General features: G+C 37.4%; 1 protein-coding gene across 1 annotated transcript; it reads left to right on the plus strand.

Moving 5' to 3' along the window:
• The first annotated feature begins 1229 nt into the window (after positions 1 to 1229).
• LOC120421435 (chitin synthase chs-2) lies at positions 1230 to 26303 on the plus strand. Its single transcript, XM_039584643.2, has 9 exons — positions 1230 to 1669; positions 10369 to 10604; positions 10663 to 11157; positions 11212 to 11402; positions 15559 to 16098; positions 18194 to 18458; positions 18518 to 20120; positions 21816 to 21972; positions 25109 to 26303. The coding sequence occupies exons 1-9, from the start codon at positions 1590 to 1592 to the stop codon at positions 26261 to 26263; spliced, it is 4722 nt and encodes a 1573-aa protein (XP_039440577.1). The 5' UTR covers positions 1230 to 1589; the 3' UTR covers positions 26264 to 26303.

Raw genomic sequence — 26303 nt, forward strand, 5'->3', positions numbered from 1 at the left:
GCTCCCGTATTCTCGAGATTAATTTAAAAATCAATTCATCAGCAAATGGCATTTTTATTGACGTGAGATAAATTTCACAGTTCGTGACAGAATTTTTCTCTCTCCTTCCACTGCTCATTCCAACTTTCTACCACAGACAATCAGACATGAAGAATGCAAGATTCCATCAATTGTCAATTCAACGGTCAATTCAAAAGTTTAGAAACTCACCAAGGTCATACAAAATTCTCCACTACTAGATATCCCTAGTGATCAGTAATTGATGATTCGTTAAAAAAGTTGCTCAACGATAAACGACTGATTGTCTGTGTTTCCACAGTGTTATCGATTCCGAAAAAAAAGAAAGTCGGACATTTTTGACACCTCGTGGGGGGGGTGAGAATCCAGCACACACACTATTCGGTGTGACACTTTTTCGGGTCCCACAATGTCAGAGAAACGAACGTGAACGGCCCCACCTCATAAATGTGGGAACATTTCAGATGTCACTTCTTCTGCTTTTTTTTCGTCTGGTTCTGTTGATGTGAACCAACCGATATTGGCGGGGGAACAAATTTGCTGACTTTGCCGGTTGTCTTTGTGTGGTTCGAAATTTCCCACATTTTTCAACCCTCGGTTGCAGCTTTGTAATTGAGTAACCAATGGGTCATGGTTTTTTTTTCGTGCAGTGCGCTGAAATGGCGATTCGTTATTTGTGACTGGTAAATCTAACCAATATGTGCGGTTTTAAGCTGGGTGGGAGGTTTAAATGATGCCTTCGAAAGTTGTCAAGGATAAATGGCGGGATGAAAAATGTTACTGGTTGTATTGAAAAATGAGCCACAGAAAGTTGCCAAATTAATTGTTATGGTTTGAAATCCTTGCGGAAATCGATTAAAATGCATAGCTGATTGGAACCTGCATTGGCTCAACTTGTAAAACAATGTGATTTATTCCAAATATCCTACAACTGCCTCCCTCCGACGCCACAGTCTCCCCCCAGTCAACCAAGTTCCCCCAAACTCAATGGCAATAGTTTGCAGCTTGATAGCAATCAAAGTCGGTACCTGTCGGTATCTATCGCCGGAGGGAACAAGGCAATTGCATTTGCTGCTGCTGATAAGAAAACCGCTTTCGCTTCTTGATCCACCTTCGAGCAATGTGAGAAATGGGGGTTGGTGGGGGTGGTGAAGAAGCGTTCAAGACACATGTTCTATCACTATCGGGCGGGAACCACTCTTCGTTCGAGGAGCGGACGTAATGAAGGTACGCGAATCGGAATCATTCCAGTCGAGAGTCTTCCGCCGTACGGAACTAATTGAATTGCTGTGCTTGCGTACTGCGTACCGAGAGTTTGCCCTCGGCAATTACACTCCAAACGCTTGAACCAAACTAGGTGAACAAAGTGGAACAAATTTGTTGGGAAAATATTTGCATCGCAGTTCGCGGAAAAAGGAACAACCCTGCTGGCTGGGGGAAATGTGAAGAAAGCAGTTTGAGTGAATCCTGGAGGAATAAAGTGCAATCTGATTTCATTCAATTTAACTAGTGTTGAGTAAGCTCAATAAGTCAAGTGGTCGAGTGAAGGAAGAAAGGGAAGAACTTACACAATGAAGACCAACGGCAACAGTATGCATTACTTCACCGAGTCTTCCGACGATGATGACGAGGAAACTCTGATGATTAAAAAGTGAGTAATTTATTAAGTGGAACAACTCGACGAACATTATAAATAGTCTTGACTCAAATATCAACTTCAATTTTAGTTGTGATCAGGGCTGCGGAGTCGGGTCATGTTTTAGACGACTCCGACTCCGGCTTTCTGAGTTAAGCCGACTCCGACTCCGACTCCGGCTCCGGCTTTCAGGTTCATACGACTCCGACTCCGGCTTGCCAACTCTATCCGACTCCGACTCCGACTCCAACTTTTAACAAATTGTTGACTCCGACTCCGACTCCAGCACTAACTCAGTTTTAAGAAAATCTAAAAATATGTTTAAATAAAATCTCCATTCCTTTAACTATAACTTTTAGCTATTTTGAAGGTTATTTTGTAACTTTTTTTCAGTAGACATAGTCGATTCTTTAAGCACCCTCAAACTCTGTTCCCAACTTTGAATTAATCAGCTGTTCAAAGGTAGTCCACATCTCAGCTTAAAATAACTTCACAAAAGTAATGCTTAAACAACGAAATAAATTAAATGAAATGAAAAGTATTAATAACATCACTCACATGTTCAGCTCACACTTGCGCGTATACCTGTAAACCGGGGAGACATTGATAACTTGATTTTTTTTTTTTACAATATGATTTTGCAAAATCAGAGTACCTCAAGAAATTTACATTACTTTTATTTAAAAGTTTATAAACATTTAAACAAATATTTAATTGTTATTTAAAAAAATTGTTTGGACGCTGTAGTCTCTGCCAAAACAACTAAATAAAATAAATATATAAGTTTACCAAAAAAGTTAAACTTTTCACTGAATTATTTCATAGGCGTCTGAAGCACCGGGAAGGCAAAGCAAAAATTTATGGTTCTGATTTCCATAAATTCTAGCAAATTTTTATACATAATATCGATTGTTTTGATGTTAACAGCTGAGACCTGAAGAAAGCCATTCACACAAAATTTCAGTCCAAATTAGTGCGATTCATGAGCAAAACCGAGTCTCCGGAATTCGAAGCAGAAGTGTCCGGATTTTGAATCAGATTTTATCAGTGTCCGGGAAGTCATTATTATTTTTGAAATTTTGATGAAAAATTGTTAGAAAAGACATATTTTGCATGCATTTTAAAAATATTTACTTAAAATTTACTGCTTATACTACATCCTGATGATATTTTTACATTTCCAACTTATTACATGATTTTTGCCAGCTATAACAAAAATGATATGCTACTAAGTGTCCGGATTTCGAATCATGACATTATCAAAGTCACCCTGGTATTGAAATAAACAGTTTACGTAACTATGTATATTGCAAAGCTTTACTGAATTTAATTGAAAATACATGCATGGACATTTTGTGTTTCGGCTCAGTACAATGTTTCAACATATAAATCATGATAAAATCCTTACCGGTTGAATAATATTTGAAAAAAAAACGTTACTTAATCCACCTGGTGGTATTACATCGTCGCTTGTGTACTACCTTGTCCTATCTTCTTACAACAAACTTGTCATAAAATCGCACTCTAGCGATAACATTTACTCAAAACAGCATCATTCGCCCTAAAAATATTTAATAATTAAAGCTTCGTTACTCATTTCTTTTGATAGGATTTTCTTCTAAGACCATTGAAAAAATCTTTCAAATACCATTCTTAAAAAAAAGAAAACGACGGATTTTCTTGGAGAATCCAAATAAAGTAATTTGAACAACTGGGCAAATAGATCGCTACATTAACATACCTGCCAAAACTGGTATACATTGTGATCAGACTAAAAGTCGAATTGACATTGAGTCTTAAAATTAAGACTTAAGTGCTGATCTTTTGATAGGGTTATCTGATCTTCGATGTTTCAGGTTCATTTGAAAGGTTTTTCAATTATCTAACTAACGACTGGTCGCATGATGGACCCGGGCATCATTTTAATCGAAATATCTGAGATCCGGCCTCCAAAAAGTGTATAAATAACACTTAAGTGTTCATAATTTTTGATAGGTTTGTCAAATCTTCGATGTTTTAGGCTGTTTGGAAAGTTCTTTTGAATACCTTTCTAAAATTGTAAAGCATGACATCTTACACAAAACCACCCTTTTTACAATCTTCCGGACTTTTGCTAAAATCATTTTTTTGCATAACTTTTGAAGTACTTTTCTAAATTTCATAATATTAACTAGGGTCTTATGGGACCCCAAGACGGATCGAATGAGGCCAAAACGGTCCAAATCAGTTCAGACAGTCCAGAGATAATCGAGTGCATATTTTTTGGTGCACGGACTCACATCCAGACACACGCACAGACATTTGTTCATAATTTGATTCTGAGTCGATAGGTATACGTGAAGGTGGGTCTACGATGTTGAATTAAAAAGTTCATTTTTCGTGTGATTTTATAGCCATTCCTCAGTAAGGTGAGGAAGGCAAAAATCAAGTTTTATCAATGTTACCCCGGTTCATAGCATTTAAAAAGAAATATTTGTTTGATTTGTTCAACGATATTTTTATGGATCCACACTTTCAGATTTTTGTAGAGAAATAGTAAACATTAAGAAAATCGATATATTTAATATATTCAATATTAATAAAAATGCCTGCACAAACAAAATTGTTTATAATTTTATGAGTTATGAAACTACAAACATGGGTACATGAGGGGAAATTTATCATTTACTGATCATAGTGAAATAACAAAGTCAGAGCTATACAAGAAAATTGAAAATGTTACAAAAACATAATGGCATCTGATAAATCTCTTGAATCAACAAATAAAGTAACTGAAAAAAATCAATACGAGGTTTAAAAAAATTGTTTTGTAAATTTATTTGTATTATAACAAAAACTGAACAATAAAAAAGTTCATAAATTTTATTGAATTTAAGAAAACTCCGACTCCTGCTCCGACTCCGGGTTTATCAGAAATTGTCGACTCTGGCTCCGACTCCGACTCCAGCTCATAAAATTTAGCCGACTCCGACTCCGACTCCGACTCCAGCTATTCGAGTTTTGACGACTCCGACTCTGACTCCAGGTCCCCAAAAAGACCCGACTCCACCGACTCCGGCTCCACAGCCCTGGTTGTGATATTTCCATAAATTTTAAGTGTAAAAACCTAGAAGCTTTTCACATTTTTATAAATTTTACTCACAACTTACGACGATCTGCACACATTCAACCAAAGTGCCACATCAAACAAAGTGTGGTCATCAAATCATCACCATCAACCGAGGGACATTTCCAACCAACTGGCCACTCTAATTCAATCCTGGACCTGATCAAACACATACGCTTCACAGCAGCAGCAGCAGCTGTTGATTGTGGTCTTTATTATTCATGATCAAAGTGTTGCGTCCGATTTACATCCCTATTGTCCCCTCACATTGGCCAGGACGAGTCTGCGATCAGCAGAGAAACGAGTCAGACGTGCGTCCCTCACAAACCAAAAAAGTGCTTAAAAAGTGCAAAAATGCCTCACGGCAAGAAAAAGAGGCGGTCCTCACCAGCAGGATCGGCAGATTTGAAGAAGCTAAAGAATGCCGAAGCGCTACCTGCAAAGCCAGGCAGTTTGAGCAAGGACGCTCAAAAATTGTCTGGAAACCAGTTCGCTACCCTCCCTGTGGACGTGAGCGAGAAGGAAGAATTTGAACGACGGGAAAAGTTGCCACCCATTTTTGTGAAAACATCGTCATCGGATTCGGTGCGAAAGTGGCTGACCGGGTTTATCAAATCTGGTGCTTTACGAGCTTCCATTCGCTTGTGTGCTGATGGACTAAAAATTCTGCTACCTACCAGAAAGGATTACAACTACGTTCGGGATTTCCTGAACAACACCAAGATTGAATACTACAGCCATGACGATCCAGGTAAACGACCCATGAAACAGGTCCTCCGAGGCCTGTACGACATGGATGTGAGTGTGCTGAAAGAAGAGCTCAAAACTCTTAAGTTGAACGTGATCGAAGTCTTCAAGATGACGAGACACAACAAGGACATCAAGTATCGTGATCAACTGTACCTGGTTCATCTCGAGAAAGGATCGACAACGCCGTCTGAGCTGAAAGCAGTTCGGGCAATTTTCAACATCATCGTGACTTGGGAACGTTATCGTCCAGTACACCGTGACGTGACGCAATGTTCGAACTGCTTGCAGTTTGGACATGGTGGAAGGAACTGTTGCATCAAGAGTCGTTGTGCAACCTGCGGAGGTGAGCACAAAACACAAGCTTGCGAAACAATCAACGAGAACATCGAAGCGAAATGCTTCAATTGCGGCGGCGACCATTCGACCAAGAATCGAAGCTGCCCAAAACGTGCTGAGTTTGTGAAAATTCGGCAGCAAGCGACGACGAGGCACCAACCAAATCGTCGCAAAACACCACCAGCATACACGGACGTGGATTTTCCTGCTTTGGCGTCACCAGGAGCTGGATCTGTTCGTGTGGTTCCAAATCTGCAGCCATTACCGTTGAATCAGCGGCAAAAAGTTGCAGAGAATACAACACCTCCTGGTTTCAGTCAGCAAACGAAGGAAAACCAACCAGCATCAACGGATGAAGACAGTAGTGACCTGTTTTCACCACAAGAACTTCTGAACATTTTCATCGAGATGACAACAACACTGCGTGGGTGCAAAACTCGCCAGGAACAAGTAAGAACGCTTGGAGGATTTATCTTAAAATACAGTTCGTAGTTTACTCGTTCTAATGATTTTGAATATTTCAATGAATTTATTTTTTTAGTTTTAAGTTAGGATTAGTTGATAAAGCGATTTTTTTTTTCTTTTTTACCCAAATGTATTTGATTTAATGCAAAAATGTAAAACAATTTGAAGTAAATAAATGAATGTGAACAGTTAATAAGAAAACGAAAAATATAACAAAGATGAAGAACATGTAGCCATACCACTTAGAATGTAAATGAAATGTAATTATTATAAGAAAGTTCAATAAAGACATATTTAATTTCAAAAAAAAAACATTGGCCAGGACAATTTACGTGAGTGCGAGACACGCGCAGCTGAGAGAATCCCCAATTGGTTTCCCATCCTGATGGGTGATTATTCAATCAATTACATCCCATCAGTAGAATGCAGCTGAATCGTCAGCCGAAACAGTATTTGCGGGTTGATTTTGGTACAGTGGAAGTTTGGAAGTTGGACGCAATCAATTGCTTCATTCTTCACAGTCAATCTATCCCAGCATTACTATATTTGACCAGTGCGAGGTTTGCATGAATTACACGCGTGGATTTAATCCATGGATTGGACCACAATTCGATGGAATCGGCACCACACAATAGACAACATCCTGCCCCAGTTGTTGTGTTTTGAATGTTAAATTTCGTTTATCCGGTATGGCGGTTCCGGAATTTGCTGTTGTGGGGGTCGACCGTCCAACTAATTAACCGAATTTGGAATTTGAAATTATTAGCGAAATTGGCCTAGTTGTTAACTCAGAGAATGGACAATAGGAAAAAAAAGAAACAAGGTTCATTTATCAATGTGGTCTCCTCAATTCTGATAACCAAGAACCTGGACTATCGATTTTGAGTGATTTTCTTCTTCTTTTCTTCTTTCTTTCTAAACATGTCCAGCTTTCAAAAAGGACTTTTGTAAGACATAGTTTTTAAACACATTTTGGCGAGTTTTTTTTAAATATAAAACTATTCGTTTGATGAGTTTTTAAATTTTCAAGCATTTTGTTTTGAAATAATTTTAAGTGATTTCCCATTCTTTCAAACATGAACTATACCTAAGGCAAGTTCAAAACAACAAAAAACTGTAATCGGCTTAGCTTTGATTTTTGCTGCTGATTGCTTTTGTTGTTGGGCTCATGCTTTTTTATTGTTGTTTTTTGCGATAGTAACATGTTGATGGAAAAATGGCAAAAAATTACAATACATATTTTTTTCTGACTGTTTTACCATCCATGATTTTAATTTAGAATTGACGATATTCTGGACTGTATAAGTACGATTAACAACGTCACAATTTTTGAAAATATATGCTGAACTTCAAATATCAAGCAATTTTTTCAAAATATTCATGCAAAAAGCATCACAGAATACTAAAGGCAAGATTACAGTTATACTTCTGCTATAGTAAAGTCAAGTATATGTTTTTTGGATCTAAGATCTCAAAATGACATCAATTTTAACTTGCTTAATTGTATTTTAAATGATACTATTTATTGAAATTAGAGCGTCCAATTTTCCCAGATTTTAAATTTCCCGGGAAACGGGAAAAATATTTTTTGAATCCCGGGAATTCTCGGGATCCCGGGAAATTTTTGAAGCAGTCATAAAATCTATGTTTTTCAAGCTTAAATCATAAAATTAGCTCAATACTGATAATTGGTGATAAACTACACTTCAATCTGAACAAGGACAGCAGTATTTAGATAGTTTAGAACACATCAATATTTTTGTTGTTCTTTGATTTGCTTTGGAATTCAAATTAATAACAATTTCTAACATATTTCTTTTGTTTATTAATTTATATAACAAGACTACAAAAATTTAAACAATATCATTGAAACTTTCTAAAAAAGTAAGAAACGAAAACAAAGAAAATTATACCAGACAATGTAACACTCCGGATGACTTTAGAATTTTATGTTTTATATTTAAAACATATGTTAAAAATTATCTTTGAGTCACTACCGCCAACTTGGGATAATCGGGACGGCTGTCTGAAAAGGTACAGGAGATTTTAGATCAATAAATTTGGAAATCGGTCTGTTCCTGTTGTAACCGTAATCATCAAAACAATTAGAACACTATGCAAAAAAAAAAACTTTAACAGTTGTATTATTTTGTAAATTTTGTCCTGATTTGCTCCAGATGCCGTGTTTTGACGATAAATTAAAATATTTTTTTTGATATAATTTTTTTTCTAGTTTAAAGTCATAAATATACGTGAATTTAATATTAATATTTTAGGCGCAAATAATTTTGCGGATCTGTAAACTAAAATTTTAACAATTTTACATAACAAGCCAAATTAATGCTGATATATGCCGAATACAAATATAAATGCTTTAAAATTTTTATCGATTGCTAAGTATTCAACTTTATATCAATTTCCACAACCAAATCAGAATTTCGTCACTTGTGTGCTATCTTGTGACACGTCATATCTTTTTACAGCAGATGTGTCACAAGATAGCACACAAGCGACGATTTATAGACCAAAATTTGATTTGTTTTCAATTTTGGGAATTCCCGGGACAAAATATAAAAAATCCCTGACTTCAGGAATTCCCGGTTTTGGATAAATCCCGGGATTTTTGTCTCGAGAATTCCCAGGATTGGACGCTCTAATTAAAATTATTATACAAAGTATTTTTTTTCTTTTGGATTTGGGGGAGGTCAAGGGAGAACATAATTTGAATGAAACAAAGGTTCCAAATATCACAAATATATATTTTCAAAATTATGAAACAAGTACACAGAAAAAAAAGTTCAATTTTGGAAGGTTGGAAATTTTGAAGATTGAATATTACCTCTTTTTTTTAGTGATAAATAAAAATTCCTGATGCAATATTATACATTTTTTACACAAAATCTTTCATCATTTTCTGATGAATATCAACATCATTTTTTTTTCTGTGTAGTGTTACAAATTGTATAATGCTATTTGCTTAGGCCATTGCAAATATTTTGCAAGTTTTATGTTTAAAACTTTAAAATTTTAATGGAATCTTAATTTATATCAACTGAAAACAGTTAAAATCAGTTTTAGCCTGTTTAAAAATATTTTAAATTTTTGAGAAAAATTCCGATGCACAGAAAAGCAAACGAAAAATGGCCCAATTTAATAATGTTTTCAAATCCAAATAGACTGCAATAAATTACATTTTTGTTTCAATAAATATCCACTTTTGACTAAAATACCTGATTCCCCTCCGTTTTTATTGTACGGTTCTGATTTACTGTAGTTTTTAATTTATTTTTCAAAATGGTTTTTATAATTTTAGTTTATTTCCTACAGTGACTGTACTGTTTTCAGCTACAGTTTTCATCGTTTTTTTTTTCAAATTTTATAACAAGACTAAACAAATATTCGTCCATCATAGACTATTGTTCAAAATATTACTCTTTTGATTTTTTAAATAAAAAGTCGACACTGGTATAATTGGTGAAATCATTTATTTCGAAAATTTGCTTGAAAATTCGAATTTGGGTTTTTTTTCGAGTGCACATTCTAAGTTTTTCAAATTGGTCATCTTTTTGAAATGCAATTTTCAGGAAATATGTTATAATTATTTTTTCTTTGCTGTTTTTTTAACATTGTTTAGCTATCTCGAAAAAAATTAAATTTTAAATTGTGTTTATGTGTTTACATTTTATAACTTTTAGTACTGATTTCAAAGACAAATGTTACAGTGTATAGTTTAAATTACACAGAAGAACATGATGGTAATATTCTTCAGAGAAGGGTGACTAATTTTTTGTCGAATAAAAGTGTGATATTGCATCAGAAACTGGTAAAATTTCATTAGGTTTACATTTTTGAGGTAAAATTACACAAACAAGGTTATTTTGTACAACTATTTTTACACAATAATTTTAAATTCATGTCACGTTTTTTGGAGTTTTAATGATTATGTAAAAAAAGATAAAATCGCAATTATATAAAGAGCAACATTTTTCAGATCGATATTATATTAAAATGAATGAAGAAATTTAGCACTTGAAACTTTCTCTCCCAACCTCCTCAGAGTCCACCAGGACAACAAACTGTGGGACTCCTTCCAGGACCCACCCGTCCAGCAGACATCCGGTTCGGCGGCCAGCCAGGAGTACCTGGTGGTGTTCATCAAGGGGCTGAAGGTGTTCACGTACGTGTTCGTGTTCCTCGTAACGCTGGCCGCGGCCTGCTTCTCCAAGATGTCCCTGCTGCTGATGACGTCCAACATCCGCGAGGGCACCAAGAACCGGTACTGCGACGCACGGCGTAAGTTGATCTTGTTGGAGGATTGAGTTTGGATTTGTGTAACGAATTTAATTCGCAGAACCCGACAAGCAGTTCGAGGCGTTTATCCCGACGGAGCAACGGATTGCGTGGATGTGGGCGATTATTATCTCTTTTGCAATACCGGAGATTGGGACGCTGATCCGAGCGGCCCGGATCTGCTTCTTCAAAAACATCCCACGACCTTCGTGGGGTCAGCTGGCAGTGGTGACGTTGATGGAGAGCTTCCACGTGGCCGGTCTTGCCATGCTGGTGTTTATTGTGTTCCCGAATCTGGACGCCGTCAAGGCCGCCATGTTGACCAACTGTGTTTGCCTGGTTCCGGGGATCCTTGGACTGCTGTCCCGTTCCGTGAACGAGTCCAAGCTTCCCTTCAAGTACACCATCGACGTGCTGGCCATCAGTGCTCAAATTACGGGGTTCGTAGTGTGGCCACTGCTAAGCAACCAGTTGGAACTGTGGTTCATCCCGGTGTCCGTGTTCCTGGTGTCCTGCCATTGGTGGGAGAACTACCTTTCCCTGAAGAGTTACTTCCGTAAGTGAGAATCAATTACACCAAAGTACAATCACCAACTTCAAAACTATTCAGGACCATTTGCGACCCTCGCCAGCATCAAGGAAAAGCTGACCGAGTCCCGCTACTACACGTACCTCTTCATGGCCCCGTACAAAATTGTCTTCTTCCTGAGTGCCGCGATATTCGTGTCCGGCCAGTCGATCACAAACTTTTTCGCCATGTTCGCCACCGGCTGGGGCAACCACACCATCGTGGTGCGCGAGGTAAGTGAGAAGCGGCGAATCGCATTACAATCATAATTTATGTCTTCTATTTGCCTGTGGATTGTGTGCTGGGAAACGTGATTACATTGTGGCTGGTGGGATTACGTTGCCTAGATGCAGGTCGCTGTAGGATTTCAACGAATGGGGGGCGTGAAATCTCGCGATATTATTGTCGGACGTTTTTTTCAATGATTCTCAGGATTGGATCGACGGGTCACGCCCTATCGTGAATAAAGGACAAATTTAATACCAAACGTATTGGGTTTTACTTCCAAATAAGAAAAAACTTTATAAAATACGAAATCTTGAATTATATATATGCAATTAAAAATAAATAAAAATATGAAAAATATTTTTGCTGTATTTTGAAATATGACTGTTTGAATAGATTTTAAGGTGTAATCATAATCAAACTTACTCTATTATCAGATCATTTTGAATAAATTCTTATATTTTTTAAGTACTAAATTTTTTAATATCTTTTTGAGATTCATTTTTCCCAATTCATTTTTGATATTAAAAATATAAAGGCTGGTACAAATTTTATTTAAAGTTTTTGTCACCCCCACTCCCCCCCCTCCCCTTCAAAGCTGGCCCAAAAAATCGGGGGGACAAAAAAAATTCAAAAAACTTCAAAATTTCAATGGAAATTTAAGTGCAATTAGCTGAAATTGATTTAAAATGCATTCCCCTACGTTTAAAATCATTTTCAGCATGTTTGGGTTGATTTAAACATCATTTGAATTTTTGAAAATTATCGATGTTTTTGGTATCCCAAAAGTTTTTTTTCGCTAATTTTTTTGTTTTCGTCAAATCTTACTTTTTTTTAAAACTAATGATTGCGAAACAACCGAACCGCTGTAAAATGCATTTTAAAACACTTTTTGCATTAAAATGTTGAAACTATGGCTTGTTATTTAAATTTTTATATTTTTTTGCCCCCCCCTCTCGGCCCCGGCCAGAGCCGAGAGACAAATACTTTGAAAAATATTTGCATCGGCCTAATTTATTAATTATTTAATTAATTTATTTATTAAAAAAAGTTCTTGAATTTCTCGCAAAATACATTAATTTTGCCAAATATGTAGCTAGCAATGATCGTCAATTGATTTTTTTTACAAAACTGCTTGTTTTAGAAAGAGAGAATCCTCAGATTACATTAACAACGTATTTTCTACAATTTTTTTTTTGTAATATCGATATTAAATGATATTGGAACTAACTACTCATTGATTTCGATAGTAATAGAAATTTCTTTGAAAATACTCAAAATTTTCATATAATTATGTATCTTCGAAAATAACTCGATCTTGATGATTCGCCTTGCCCCGCCCGTGTGGATCAATCGGACCGCGCACTGGACTCACAATCCAGAGGTCGCCGGTTCGAATCCCGCGGCGGGCGCTCAAAAATTCTTTGTGTAAATATGGGTATTCGGCGCCGTCGCTCCGTGCCATACTTTCATACACTTAGGAGCCCAGGGCGGCGAAGTCCTTGTAGATAAAAAGGAAGACACTAGTGGTTGGTACTAGCAATGGTGGCCGACAGCTATAAAGTCAACTTCGTTCGTGATGATTTGCCTTATTGGTTTTATGACCGGGAATTTCTCATAGATTGTTTATAAAATTGTTTATTTGAATTAAACAGAATTTGCAATATCTCTATGAGAATAATTTTCGCCAAACTTTTTTTTAAATATATATTAGTAATATCAAAGAATTGTTCCACTACTAAGACTCGTCCTAGGCAAATTAACCGAATGATGAATTCGTAATCGAGCAGACTAATAATTTGTTTGGATTAACTAGTTAAAAAATGATCATTAGCTTTCTGATGAAAAAATGTCATAAAATAAGTATAGTTTGTGAAACATTATGCTTCTTTCAAAATAATACAAAATGTTTAAGATTTCAAGAAAACTTTTTTAAAAACCTTTTTTCATCGATTTTCCGGCTTATGGTTCAAAAATTCAGAATAGTTCAAAGGTGTGTCAATTGAATTAACATGGAGCAATCGATGTCAAATATAAACTGAACAGTTTACAGTCAACTCAACAAGCTTGATTTTTGTGAGTTTGTTTTTTATGAAGAATCGGGACAACAAGTTTAAATTAAAGTTATTTGGCATTAACTGACTAAAATAGATTATCTAACGTTAGTTTTAGTAATTTCTGCAAGCAATTATTTTCATGAAATTTTGATAAAATGCACTGTTAAAAAATATGTATGATATCGAAAAAAAATACTTTTTGAAAATAAATAAAGTGTCCATCCTCGCAAAAATAAATATTTTTTAAAATGTATGCGTAAATTTAAAACAATTTTATTTTTTCAAGATTGTTGATAAAATTTATAGTTGCTGAGAGAATTTAAATTAGGAAATATACATATTTCTCAATGAAACTCAATTAGCTTGATTAGCTCTAATTTTTCAATCAACAATATCTTGGAATTAGAAAATTACGACGACTATTAAGCTATATATATATATACATTAATTCCATTTCATCGTTCATCGTTCATCGTTCATCAATTCCAGGTCATCGCTGAAATTTAAAAGTTATCGCAGTTTTAGTGGAAAAAGTTGATTTTTTGCCGATTTCGTCATTTTCCCGTTTTTGCGCGTGGCGCGTCGAAAAACTCAGTTTTTATTTTCAAAAAATCATATCTCCGAAACGTACGTTTCGACATCGCCAATTTTTTTGATATGTTATGTGAAATTTTCCGAGGAATCCGATAAAAATATTTTCAGACATAGGCTTTTTGGTTCAGACACGGTCAAAACGTCATTTTAAGTTTTCATGCGACTTTTTCAAATGTTAAGCTAGATTTTCGAAACTTCTTACTATTTTTCCTAAATAGCCAAACTCATCATCTTTCTTTTGCGTCTAAGACAGCTAAAATCGGATGAAATGGCGCGGAGATATGATTTTTTGAAAAAAGAGGTTTTTGCGAAAAATGGCGAAAATTGCCATTTTTCGAACCACCCTAGCACGATGTAGGTCACCCTAATGGCCAAACAAAAAAATACGGGTCTAATTATTTTGGCCAAGGAACCCCCAGAAAAAATATGAGCCCGATCGGAGAACTTTTTTTTTCGGTTTAGGCTCTTTTGAAATGGAATTGCTGTATATATATATTTTGTCTTTTTGAAATGTTAGTCGTGATTTTAAACTGTGCAGATTATCATCGCGTTTTCGAGCGTGAAATAATTGAAAATCATGCCTTAGAAGAATTCATAAAAATTGGAAAGGGTCGTACCGGAATTTCATGAACATGAAATCTAACCTCCTTCGAGTTGACATATAAAATTACCCAAAAGCAAAAAAATAAATAAAACAAAACATTGTATAGAATTACATTTTATGCTGTCTGCAAAATTCTAATTTTTTTTGTTGTTGGTTATGTATCTTCAACATTTGTATAATCTTTAGCTAATAAAAATATTTTAAAACCTTATCATATGCGACAACCGGTCAGTAAAATGTTAAAAGCAAGTGAATGTACAATTGAAGCTCCTTTTCCAACCAGCCATTTTGTATCCAAGAGCATTTGAGAGAAAATATCAACTCTAAAGTCCTTTCAAAAGTGTCTATACGCCATGGGTTTCCTATGCTGATAAGACCTTTTGGAAAAGTAAGCGAGAATGAGCTTATAATATTGATATTTCAAAATTGTTTGTTTAATTTCTTTTACCAGCAATTCATGTCTATACCAAAATATGATACTGATTTTAATACATGCCCATTTAACCTTGCGTATCGCAATTGAGCTGATACAATAGCCTTAAATTTAATACCACTTGTAAACCCCTTATCAATAAAGCGAATAAATTGAAATGTGGAGCACTCGTAATTTGATTAATTAGTTGAGCCAAATCGAATCTGATCAACCTGGGAATATGTGTTCACCCGGTGGCTTCATCAACCCCGGTAAATTTACAATTGATGGATGAGGAATAATTACTCACCATTAAAATGATAAATTAAATCGGCAAAATCAACACAGCATCATCGGTTCATTAAAATAATCGAACCTTAAACGGCCTAATGAATGCGTGTCATGTTTATTTTTCCCGAGCGTTGGCCAAATATAATTAATTTTACTGCAATAATTACCACGTGCGCGCGCGCGCCGCGTGAACGTCACCATTTCAGATGGAGGCAATCCTGAGCGAAAAGTTCCCGGACCTTACCTCAATCACGTCGGACCTGGAGGTGCTGCACATCTTCCCGACGCCGAACGCCGTCCTCTGGGTGGCGCTGGTCCACGTGCTGTGCTCGCATCTGTGCTACATCTTCAGCAAGTTTTCGTGCAAGATCCACATCCAGAGCTTCTCGATGGCGTTCCCGATCAACCTGACGGTGCCGGTCACGGTCACGCTGCTGCTGGTGTTCTGTGGGTTGCGCGAAGCGGACGTTTGCGTATTTAATGGATTTTTGCCGGACTATCTGTTCTTCCGGATGCCGCCGATTTACTACTTGTTCGATTACGTGGTGAACGAGTTCTCCTGGCTGTGGCTGTTGTGGCTGCTGTCGCAGACCTGGATTACGCGCCACTTGTGGATGCCCAAGAGTGATAGGAATGCGTCGACGGAGAAGCTGTTCGTGACGCCGATGTACAACTGTTTGCTGGTCGATCAGAGTGTGGCCATGAACCGGCGGCGCGAGGATCAGGAGGATTTTGTGAAGAAGATTGTGAGTACTGTCGGTGAATATTGTCAGAGCTGGGAATCTTTCTCTACGATTTGAACACGACCCCGACTTCGAGTTGTCAGGATTTGTCATCTAAAAATTTGACTTCTGGTTCCCTAAACAGTTCCAACTTCTAGCTCTTTTCCAAGACTTTGATATTTTCATAAGACTAGGGAAACGGTAAAAGACAGTGATTGCTCGAAATTTGAAAAACCAGTCAGTGAACTTCTCTCTCATGGTCGTAATAACAAAGAGACCGTCAGTGAACGCACACGAAGTTGAAACGTATGAATGCCTAGTTCAAGCAGCCACGCGACCCAAAGCCTAATGCTCTTTTCCTTTCTCTCTTTCTTGCTTGTGCGCTGCTGCGTAGTAACAGCGTCGGTAGAATTCAAACGAACGAGTTTTGCGCGAACGAGAGAAGTGGTGAGAATTACTTTGTATTGTGCTCATTCGTTCGTGTGAGTAGAATGTCAAAGGAAGAACTATGAAGCGCTCAGTTACCATTCACTAGAGGTGGGCAAAATCGCTCTTTTTTAAAAGCCGCTCATTTTCGTTTGCTCATTAAAAAGAGCGGCTCTTTTGAACGGTTCTTTCGTTCTAATGTGTTTTTTAGTTTTTTTTTAGGACTTGTATAAATTATTTGAAAGAAAAAAACTTTAAACGAGAAAATGCGCTTGAAAACCCTAAGTCTTGGCGGGCTCTATGTCAAGATTTCTACTCAAACCAAAACGTTCGAATAATTGAATCGTACCCAAACATAAATCTAGGATTTTGGAGAAAGTTGGTCTTAATTTTACAAAATTGCGTTATTTCTGCCAAAATTGAACAAATTCTGATATTTGGAGAAAATATTCTGATGAAATCGATAATGCTAAAGTTTAACCGGGCAAGAAGATTTGATTTTTTTCCAAAATCTCGTAGGCTCTTTAAAATTTTCCAAGTTAAGCAATTTTAAATGCTCAAACTTATATGTGGGTAATACTGTTGTTTAAGATCAGTTGTACAATCAGTTTTTTTTTATTTTGTTCAGAAAATCATTCACATTTGGAATTTTAAAGAATACTAGGGAACTGAAAAATTAGTTTGAAAAGTGGTGCTCAAACATGCGCATCAATGTTGCATCAATGCTTTTTAGAGTCGTTCAATATACAGTCGACTCTCTGGCTGTCGATCTTCTCGGTATCAATATTGCTCCAGCTGTCAATAAATTTTTCAGTCCCTTCAAATAGATTACTTTGATTTTTCATTCTATAATTTGATAACTCTCGCTCTCGACGGTCCCTTCAATATCGACAACGAGTGAGTCTACTGTATATTCAATGTATATTGATGATGCCCCAACGAAATAAGACGATTTTGCTCTTAAGATGTCGAAAAAAAGTCCCTCTTTAACATGCAGTTCTATTTATACTAAATTATTTGAAAAAAAAAAACACCGTGGGACAATTTTTCAATTTGTTGGAAATTCTATGAATAATGTTTATAAGCATTAAAATAGTTACATGTTTTCAAAAAAAATCCATTTTTTTAAATTAAAACTATCTTTTCTGAACTTTTTTTTATAATAATTACATTTTTACATGTCAAGTGGTTTGCCTTAATGCACCTCGTATTTGTTGAACATATCGTTTTATTATTAGCTGTTCAAATTAATTTTATTTTGAAGTTAATTGTTTTACATTTTTGAATTAGAAAACATTTTAGTAAAAAAAAACATTCCATCTTGGAACGGTTCTTGCAGAAGACCGGAGTTTAAAAAAGAACCGCGGCTCTTTTTTTGTGAGCCATGGTTCGTACGCTCTTTTGAGTGAACCGGTTTTTTGAGCGGCTCGCTCTTTTTTTGCCCACCTCTACCATTCACTAAACATTTCGAAGATTGTTGACTCCAACTTCACGCTTAAATGACCGTATGACTCTGACTTCCACGGCAACAAAAATAGCCTTACAACATGGTTGGAAATTGACTGACTCTGACTCTGCCCTGATTTGTTGACTCCGATTCAAAATGTTCTGACTTCACCGACCACGACATCGACTACTCATCTGACTCCCACTTCACAAATCTGCCTGTTGTAATGCCGTTACCTTCGTGCAGGACATGGTCAAGGCGAAGGACACTGAGCGCGGCAACGAGATCGACGCGCGCGCCAACGAGCGGAAGAACGACGCCATCAAGCCGTACGACCGCATCCCGCAGATCTTCATCTGCGCCACCATGTGGCACGAGAACAAGGAGGAGCTGATGGAGTTCCTCAAGTCGATCATCCGGCTGGACGAGGACCAGTGCGCGCGGCGCATGGCCATGAAGCACATCCAGGCGTCCAAGGAGGACATCGATCCGGACTATTACGATTTGGAGAGTTGGTTGAAGGTCTTTTGTATGATATTTGTAGATAATTCAAACTTATTGTTATTCCAGCGCACATCTTCTTCGACGACGCCTTCGTCAACGACAAGTCCAAGTGTGAGAGCGCGAACGATTCTCCGCTCAACTCGTACGTCAAGATTCTGATCAACAACATCGAGGAAGCGGCCCTGGAGGTGTACAAAACCAAGATGCGAATCTATCCGCCGACCAAGATCGTCACGCCGTACGGAGGTCGGCTGATTTGGACGCTGCCGGGTCGTACGAAGATGATCGCGCACTTGAAGGACAAAAACAAGATTCGACACAAGAAGCGCTGGTCGCAGGTGATGTACATGTACTACCTGCTGGGCTACCGGATCATGCAGCTGAACACGTCGCCGGAGCGGAAGATGGTGATCGCGCAGAACACGTACCTGTTGGCGCTCGATGGGGATATTGATTTTCAGCCGAAGGCGGTGTCGCTGCTGGTGGATCGGATGAAGGTTGATCCGGACTTGGGAGCGGCGTGTGGTCGGATTCACCCGGTTGGAACTGGACCGATGGTGTGGTATCAGATCTTCGAGTACGCGATCGGTCATTGGCTGCAGAAGGCTACGGAGCACGTGATTGGCTGCGTGCTCTGCTCACCGGGTTGTTTTTCGTTGTTCCGGGGTCGTGCGCTGATGGAGAACTCGGTTATGAAAAAGTACACGACCAAGTCGGATCAGGCGCGGCATTACGTGCAGTACGATCAGGGTGAGGATCGATGGCTGTGCACGTTGCTGTTGAAGCAGAAGTTCCGGGTGGAGTATTCGGCTGCTTCGGATGCGTACACCCATGCGCCGGAAGGGTTCAACGAGTTCTACAACCAGCGGCGACGTTGGGTGCCGTCGACAATCGCGAACATTTTCGATCTTCTTGGGGACGCCAAGCGGGTTGTGAAGACCAACAACAGCATCTCGATGCCGTACATCGTCTACCAGTGTATGTTGATGTTCGGAACGATTCTTGGTCCGGGGACGATCTTCCTCATGATGGTTGGAGCTTTGGTAGCTGTGTTTCGTATTGATATCTGGACGTCGTTCTTGTGGAATGGAGTCCCGCTGGCTGGGTTCATGGCCATTTGCTACTGGATGAAGCAAAAGTACCAACTGATTGCAGCGTTCTTCATCTCGGCTGTGTACTCCCTGGTAATGATGGCCGTGCTGGTCGGTATTGTGATTCAGGTGATGGAGGACGGAATTCTTGCACCGTCTTCCGTGTTCTTCATGTCCGTGGCACTGCAAATCGTTGTAACAGGGCTGTTGCATCCCCAAGAGCTGGAAGCGCTCCCCGCAGGTCTCGTGTACTACATAACCATCCCCTCGATGTACATGTTGCTGGTGATCTACTCGGTGTTCAACATGAACGACGTGTCCTGGGGAACTCGCGAGAACCCAACGGAGGCTCCTAAAGCTGCGGCGGTCCCACAGGCACCGCAAGGTCGAATGAACAAACTCCTGGGCTATCTACGCTCGGGAGACCAAGAAGACGAAGGATCCATCAACTTCTCCGTCGCTGGACTGTTCAGCTGTCTGTTCTGTACCCACCCCAAGTCAAGCGCCGAGAAGGAACAGATTGTCCAAGTCGCAGCCTCACTGGCAGATATCAACTCCAAGATGAAAGATCTGGAACTGTAAGTACAATTGCGTCCATCTGTTTCCAGCAACTTCATTAATACCAATTTAACCGAACCCTCGTACGTTGAATAATGCATCTTACGAATTCTGCCACTTCTCGGAAGGTTCCACATTTCACGTTGGAACAATCTTTACAGAACCATCCAATCGTTAAGCTCTGTGTGCTAGTACACAAGTACACAAGTTCCACCGAAGCGCACTTCCCCAAAGGCTGAAGACAGAAAGCAAGGAGGAAAAAAGGCACTTTTTGCCAACAATTTGTGCCACTCCAACGCCGCCACCAACAGCCAACAGCATTGTCCCTCACTCTGTCAACGAGGACGTCAGCGACGACGTCGGGGACAGGTCCAGGTCCGAAGTGCTCGACTTCATTCTCCGCTGTAAGACTCTGTCATTCCCAGTAGTCCTCCTGGGGCTGGCAAGAGAGACACATAAAATTGCAAAGCAGCTAAAGTACGGCATCCGTTTTGGTGGCCGCGCATTCGAGTGAGCTCCGGGAGCAGCAACAGAAAATAAGTTTCAATTAAATTAAAATACAATTTATGTTCCTTTCCACGAGTCCTGATCCCAGGGAGTGCGCGCACTCGACGAGCGCTGCCTTCTCTACGTTTATTTTTTTTTCGAGCAGCCAACAGACCCTCTTCCACGGGGGATGTCCCAGCAGCAGCAGAAAATGCAAACATCCCTCATTTCTGGCGCTGACATGCGAAGCTCGTTCAAATTGCACGCTTATTTTCACTCCCCCACCCGTCATCGTGAGGCTAAAGCAGCGGAAAATCCATCCAGCATAACGTGGATGCTGAAGAGGGTGCACGACGTTTACAATTTACACATAATTTCAAGTAGTTTTCGAGCGTTCGACGAAGTCAACGTGAGACTTTTAATCCTGGCTGGCAGTTGATGCAATTTGCAGGCAGCGGGAGATGATACGTGCTCTGCTTGAGTGGAGGGTGCCTTTCGAAGGCACTTCGGGAAGATGGAAAGTAATTATGCGAGAGCACTGCGAAAAGATTTCTGAAATACGAACATTTCACAGTGTAGTTGATGTAAACGATCCATTTTTATTGAAATTTCGCTTAAATTTGTAACAGTACTTTCCGGCATCCATTTGAGTGCTGAAAAGTTCAACTAATGGTATCGAAAAATAATACTTTTCAGCATTTGTATTGAAAGTTGATACAGTTTCCAGCTCGGTTGACCTCGTTCCCTTTTTTGAAATATTTCTCTCGAGAGCTCGAATACTCAAACTAAAGTATATTCATGATTCTTCCTGCAGTGTTCAATTTGCATACCTCATTCAGGATTGCACGAGTGTTTCAACCCTAAATAATCCTCCAGCCATACCAACCAGAAGAACCAGAAGAATTATACTGCGCTGTTGCATGCCAAGACATGTTACACAACCAGCGAACTGAATCACAATCATCAACGCTCGTTTTGCCTATCCATTACGGGTTTCTCCCCCCTTGCCCGGTCGGGTCGAGGGTAATCTAGACCCCCTTAGGCCAGATACAGTCCTGGCAATGTTCCGCCGTAGCCAAAGCGGATATTATCACGTACCCATCCATGATGGGGGCCATGGTTATTTTCACTTACCTAGTTTCTTCGTTTTTTTTCTGCCTTCTGCTCCTCACTCATGTTGTCTTACACTCTTTTTTTCCTCTCCGATGATTTCTGTACCATGCACCCAGGAAATTAACCGGCTCCGTCACCGTAATGAGATCCGCCGTCGACGACGAGGACTGCGATGAGCTGCGCTGCCTGGACGACCTGCACCAGGAAGCGGGCTCGCCGACGTCGGGAGTGTCCTCGCCGATCCAAACCGTCAAGACCTCCGAGCTGGAAGAGGTAATCTAATTCGTTCGTTTTTTTCATTTTCCTCAGTGCACGGAAAGTAAATTTTCACAATTGCAAAAAAATAATAAAAATTTAAAAATTGTCAAAATTGTCAAAATTGTCAAAATTGTAAAAATTGTAAAAATTGTCAAAATTGTAAAAATTGTAAAAATTGTCAAAATTGTCAAAATTGTCAAAATTGTAAAAATTGCAAAAAATTGTAAAAATTGTAAAAATTGTAAAAATTGTAAAAATTGTAAAAATTGTAAAAATTGTAAAAATTGTAAAAATTGTAAAAATTGTAAAAATTGTAAAAATTGTAAAAATTGTAAAAATTGTAAAAATTGTAAAAATTGTAAAAATTGTAAAAATTGTAAAAATTGTAAAAATTGTAAAAATTGTAAAAATTGTAAAAATTGTAAAAATTGTAAAAATTGTAAAAATTGTAAAAATTGAAAAAGTTGTCAAAATTGTAAAAATTGTAAAAGTTGTAAAAATTGTCAATATTGTCAAATTTGTCAAATTTGTCAAAATTGTCAAAATTGTCAAAATTGTCAAAATTGTCAAAATTGTCAAAATTGTCAAAATTGTCAAAATTGTCAAAATTGTCAAAATTGTCAAAATTGTCAAAATTGTCAAAATTGTCAAAATTGTCAAAATTGCCAATATTGTCAAAATTGTCAAAATTGTCAAAATTGTCAAAATTGTCAAAATTGTCAAAATTGTCAAAATTGTCAAAATTGTCAAAATTGTCAAAATTGTCAAAATTGTCAAAATTGTCAAAATTGTCAAAATTGTCAAAATTGTCAAAATTGTCAAAATTGTCAAAATTGTCAAAATTGTCAAAATTGTCAAAATTGTCAAAATTGTCAAAATTGTCAAAATTGTCAAAATTGTCAAAATTGTCAAAATTGTCAAAATTGTCAAAATTGTCAAAATTGTCAAAATTGTCACAATTTTCAAAAATGACAAAAATGACAAAAATGACAAAAATGACAAAAATGACAAAAATGACAAAAATGAAAAAATGACAAAAATGACAAAAATGACAAAAATGACAAAAATGACAAAAATGACAAAAATGACAAAAATGACAAAAATGACAAAAATGACAAAAATGACAAAAATGACAAAAATGACAAAAATGACAAAAATGACAAAAATGACAAAAATGACAAAAATGACAAAAATGACAAAAATGACAAAAATGACAAAAATGACAAAAATGACAAAAATGACACAAATGACAAAAATGACAAAAATGACAAAAATGACAAAAATGACAAAAATGACAAAAATGACAAAAATGACAAAAATGACAAAAATGACAAAAATGACAAAAATGACAAAAATGACAAAAATGACAAAAATGACAAAAATGACAAAAATGACAAAAATGACAAAAATGACAAAAATGACAAAAATGACAAAAATGACAAAAATGACAAAAATGACAAAAATGACAAAAATGACAAAAATGACAAAAATGACAAAAATGACAAAAATGACAAAAATGACAAAAATTACAAAAATTACAAAAATTACAAAAATGACAAAAATGACAAAAATGACAAAAATGACAAAAATGACAAAAATGACAAAAATGACAAAAATGACAAAAATGACAAAAATGACAAAAATGACAAAAATGACAAAAATGACAAAAATGACAAAAATGACAAAAATGACAAAAATGACAAAAATGACAAAAATGACAAAAATGACAAAAATGACAAAAATGACAAAAATGACAAAAATGACAAAAATGACAAAAATGACAAAAATGACAAAAATGACAAAAATGACAAAAATGACAAAAATGACAAAAATGACAAAAATGACAAAAATGACAAAAATGACAAAAATGACAAAAATGACAAAAATGACAAAAATGACAAAAATGACAAAAATGACAAAAATGACAAAAATGACAAAAATGACAAAAATGACAAAAATGACAAAAATGACAAAAATGACAAAAATGACAAAAATGACAAAAATGACAAAAATGACAAAAATGACAAAAATGACAAAAATGACAAAAATGACAAAAATGACAAAAATGACAAAAATGACAAAAATGACAAAAATGACAAAAATGACAAAAATGACAAAAATGACAAAAATGACAAAAATGACAAAAATGACAAAAATGACAAAAATGACAAAAATGACAAAAATGACAAAAATGACAAAAATGACAAAAATGACAAAAATGACAAAAATGACAAAAATGACAAAAATGACAAAAATGACAAAAATGACAAAAATGACAAAAATGACAAAAATGACAAAAATGACAAAAATGACAAAAATGACAAAAATGACAAAAATGACAAAAATGACAAAAATGACAAAAATGACAAAAATGACAAAAATGACAAAAATGACAAAAATGACAAAAATGACAAAAATGACAAAAATGACAAAAATGACAAAAATGACAAAAATGACAAAAATGACAAAAATGACAAAAATGACAAAAATGACAAAAATGACAAAAATGACAAAAATGACAAAAATGACAAAAATGACAAAAATGACAAAAATGACAAAAATGACAAAAATGACAAAAATGACAAAAATGACAAAAATGACAAAAATGACAAAAATGACAAACATGACAAACATGACAAACATGACAAACATGACAAACATGACAAAAATGACAAAAATGACAAAAATGACAAAAATGACAAAAATGACAAAAATGACAAAAATGACAAAAATGACAAAAATGACAAAAATGACAAAAATGACAAAAATGACAAAAATTGCAAAAATGACAAAAATGACAAAAATGACAAAAATGACAAAAATGACAAACATGACAAACATGACAAACATGACAAACATGACAAACATGACAAAAATGACAAAAATGACAAAAATGACAAAAATGACAAAAATGACAAAAATGACAAAAATGACAAAAATGACAAAAATGACAAAAATGACAAAAATGACAAAATTGACAAAAATGACAAAAATGACAAAAAAATACTTTCCGTGTTTGTGAGTAGGAAGGCAAGAAAGTATTTGCTCTCACTTATTTATAAGTAAATCTCATCAACGTCGCATCCGGATCAGCGACAACCTTAAACTGATTGTTTGGAAAGACCTTTTAAAAGCTTCCTATTACCTGTAGCCCGAAAAGCAGATCAACTACCTGCCGGACTGGCTGTACGACGTGGACTTGCGCAACGGCGACACCGAGACCATCTCGGCGTCCGAGGAGCAGTTCTGGATCGAGCTGATCGAGCGGTACCTCAAGCCACTGGATCTTACGGAAAGGCAAAAGAACGAAATGGCCAGCCAGCTGAAGAATCTGCGCGATTTGGCCGTGTTTGCGTTCGTGATGGCGAACGCGCTGTTCGTGCTGGTGGTGTTCCTGCTGCAGCTCAACAAGAAGGATCTGCACATACAGTGGTGGTTCAACGCGAAGAACACGATCAGCTTCGACGAGAGTACGGTGGAGATCATCGTGCGGAGGGAGTTTTTGGAGTTGGAGCCTATCGGGTTGGTGTTTGTGTTCTTCTTCGGATTGATTCTGATCATCCAGTTCATAGCGATGATGATGCATAGGTTTGGGACGATTTCGCAAATTTTGGCCTCGACGCAGCTCAATTGGTACTGCTCGAAGAAGGCAAAGGACATGTCGTTGGACGCTGAACTTAGGGAGAATGCGGTGGAGATTGCGCGTAGACTGCAGCGACCTAAGCCGCAGTGGGACGAGGAAGACTTGGAGGACGAGCAGAAGGACATTGGGAGAAGGGATACGATCCGGCGGATTCTATACCAGCACAAGAACAAGCAGGACTGGAGCAACCTGGAGGCCAACTTCAAGCGCAACTATTACAAGGACGGTGACCTGAACTTGGGAGGTCGATTAACTTTGAGCAGGAAAACCCTCAACGTTTTGGACACCCGTAGAAAATCAATGGCAGAGCAGAGAAAGATTCGAAAGTCCATCATCAGGGGTCAGAACCCTTACGACACGGCTGGAGACCTCTGGTATCAGGGTAATCCTGGTGAAGACTCCAACCCTCGTAAATCATCTTCTCCGCCTGGTTACAACGGAAACGGGGTTGGTCGGGGCAGGTCCTCGGCTGGCAATGGGTACAATTCTTCGCCGAAGAGGGAGAGCAGGGAGCGTGGCCGCACGAACTATGCCTACCAGATCGATGAGGAGTATGAAGACTACTCCGACGAGGATGTTGAGTTTGAGCAAGGTCCACCGATGGAGATGACGGAACGTCCAACGGAAAAGTCCAAGCGCAAAAGTCGTGTGGCGTTTGCATAATATGTAATCCTCGTAAAAATTAACTAAATTTGTATTGATT

Source organism: Culex pipiens, chromosome 3, assembly GCF_016801865.2.
Source record: "Culex pipiens pallens isolate TS chromosome 3, TS_CPP_V2, whole genome shotgun sequence".
Taxonomy (NCBI): Eukaryota; Metazoa; Arthropoda; class Insecta; order Diptera; family Culicidae; genus Culex; species Culex pipiens.

What these genes read in the sequence shown, in the direction of transcription:
- LOC120421435 (XM_039584643.2), top strand. Translation starts at nt 1,590, where the DNA reads ATGAAGACCAACGGCAACAGTATGCATTACTTCACCGAGTCTTCCGAC. An exon ending in TTCCCTGAAGAGTTACTTCC is followed by an intron (nt 11,158 to 11,211) that starts GTAAGTGAGAAT and finishes AAAACTATTCAG; the next exon opens with GACCATTTGCGACCCTCGCC. An exon ending in AAGATGAAAGATCTGGAACT is followed by an intron (nt 20,121 to 21,815) that starts GTAAGTACAATT and finishes CCATGCACCCAG; the next exon opens with GAAATTAACCGGCTCCGTCA.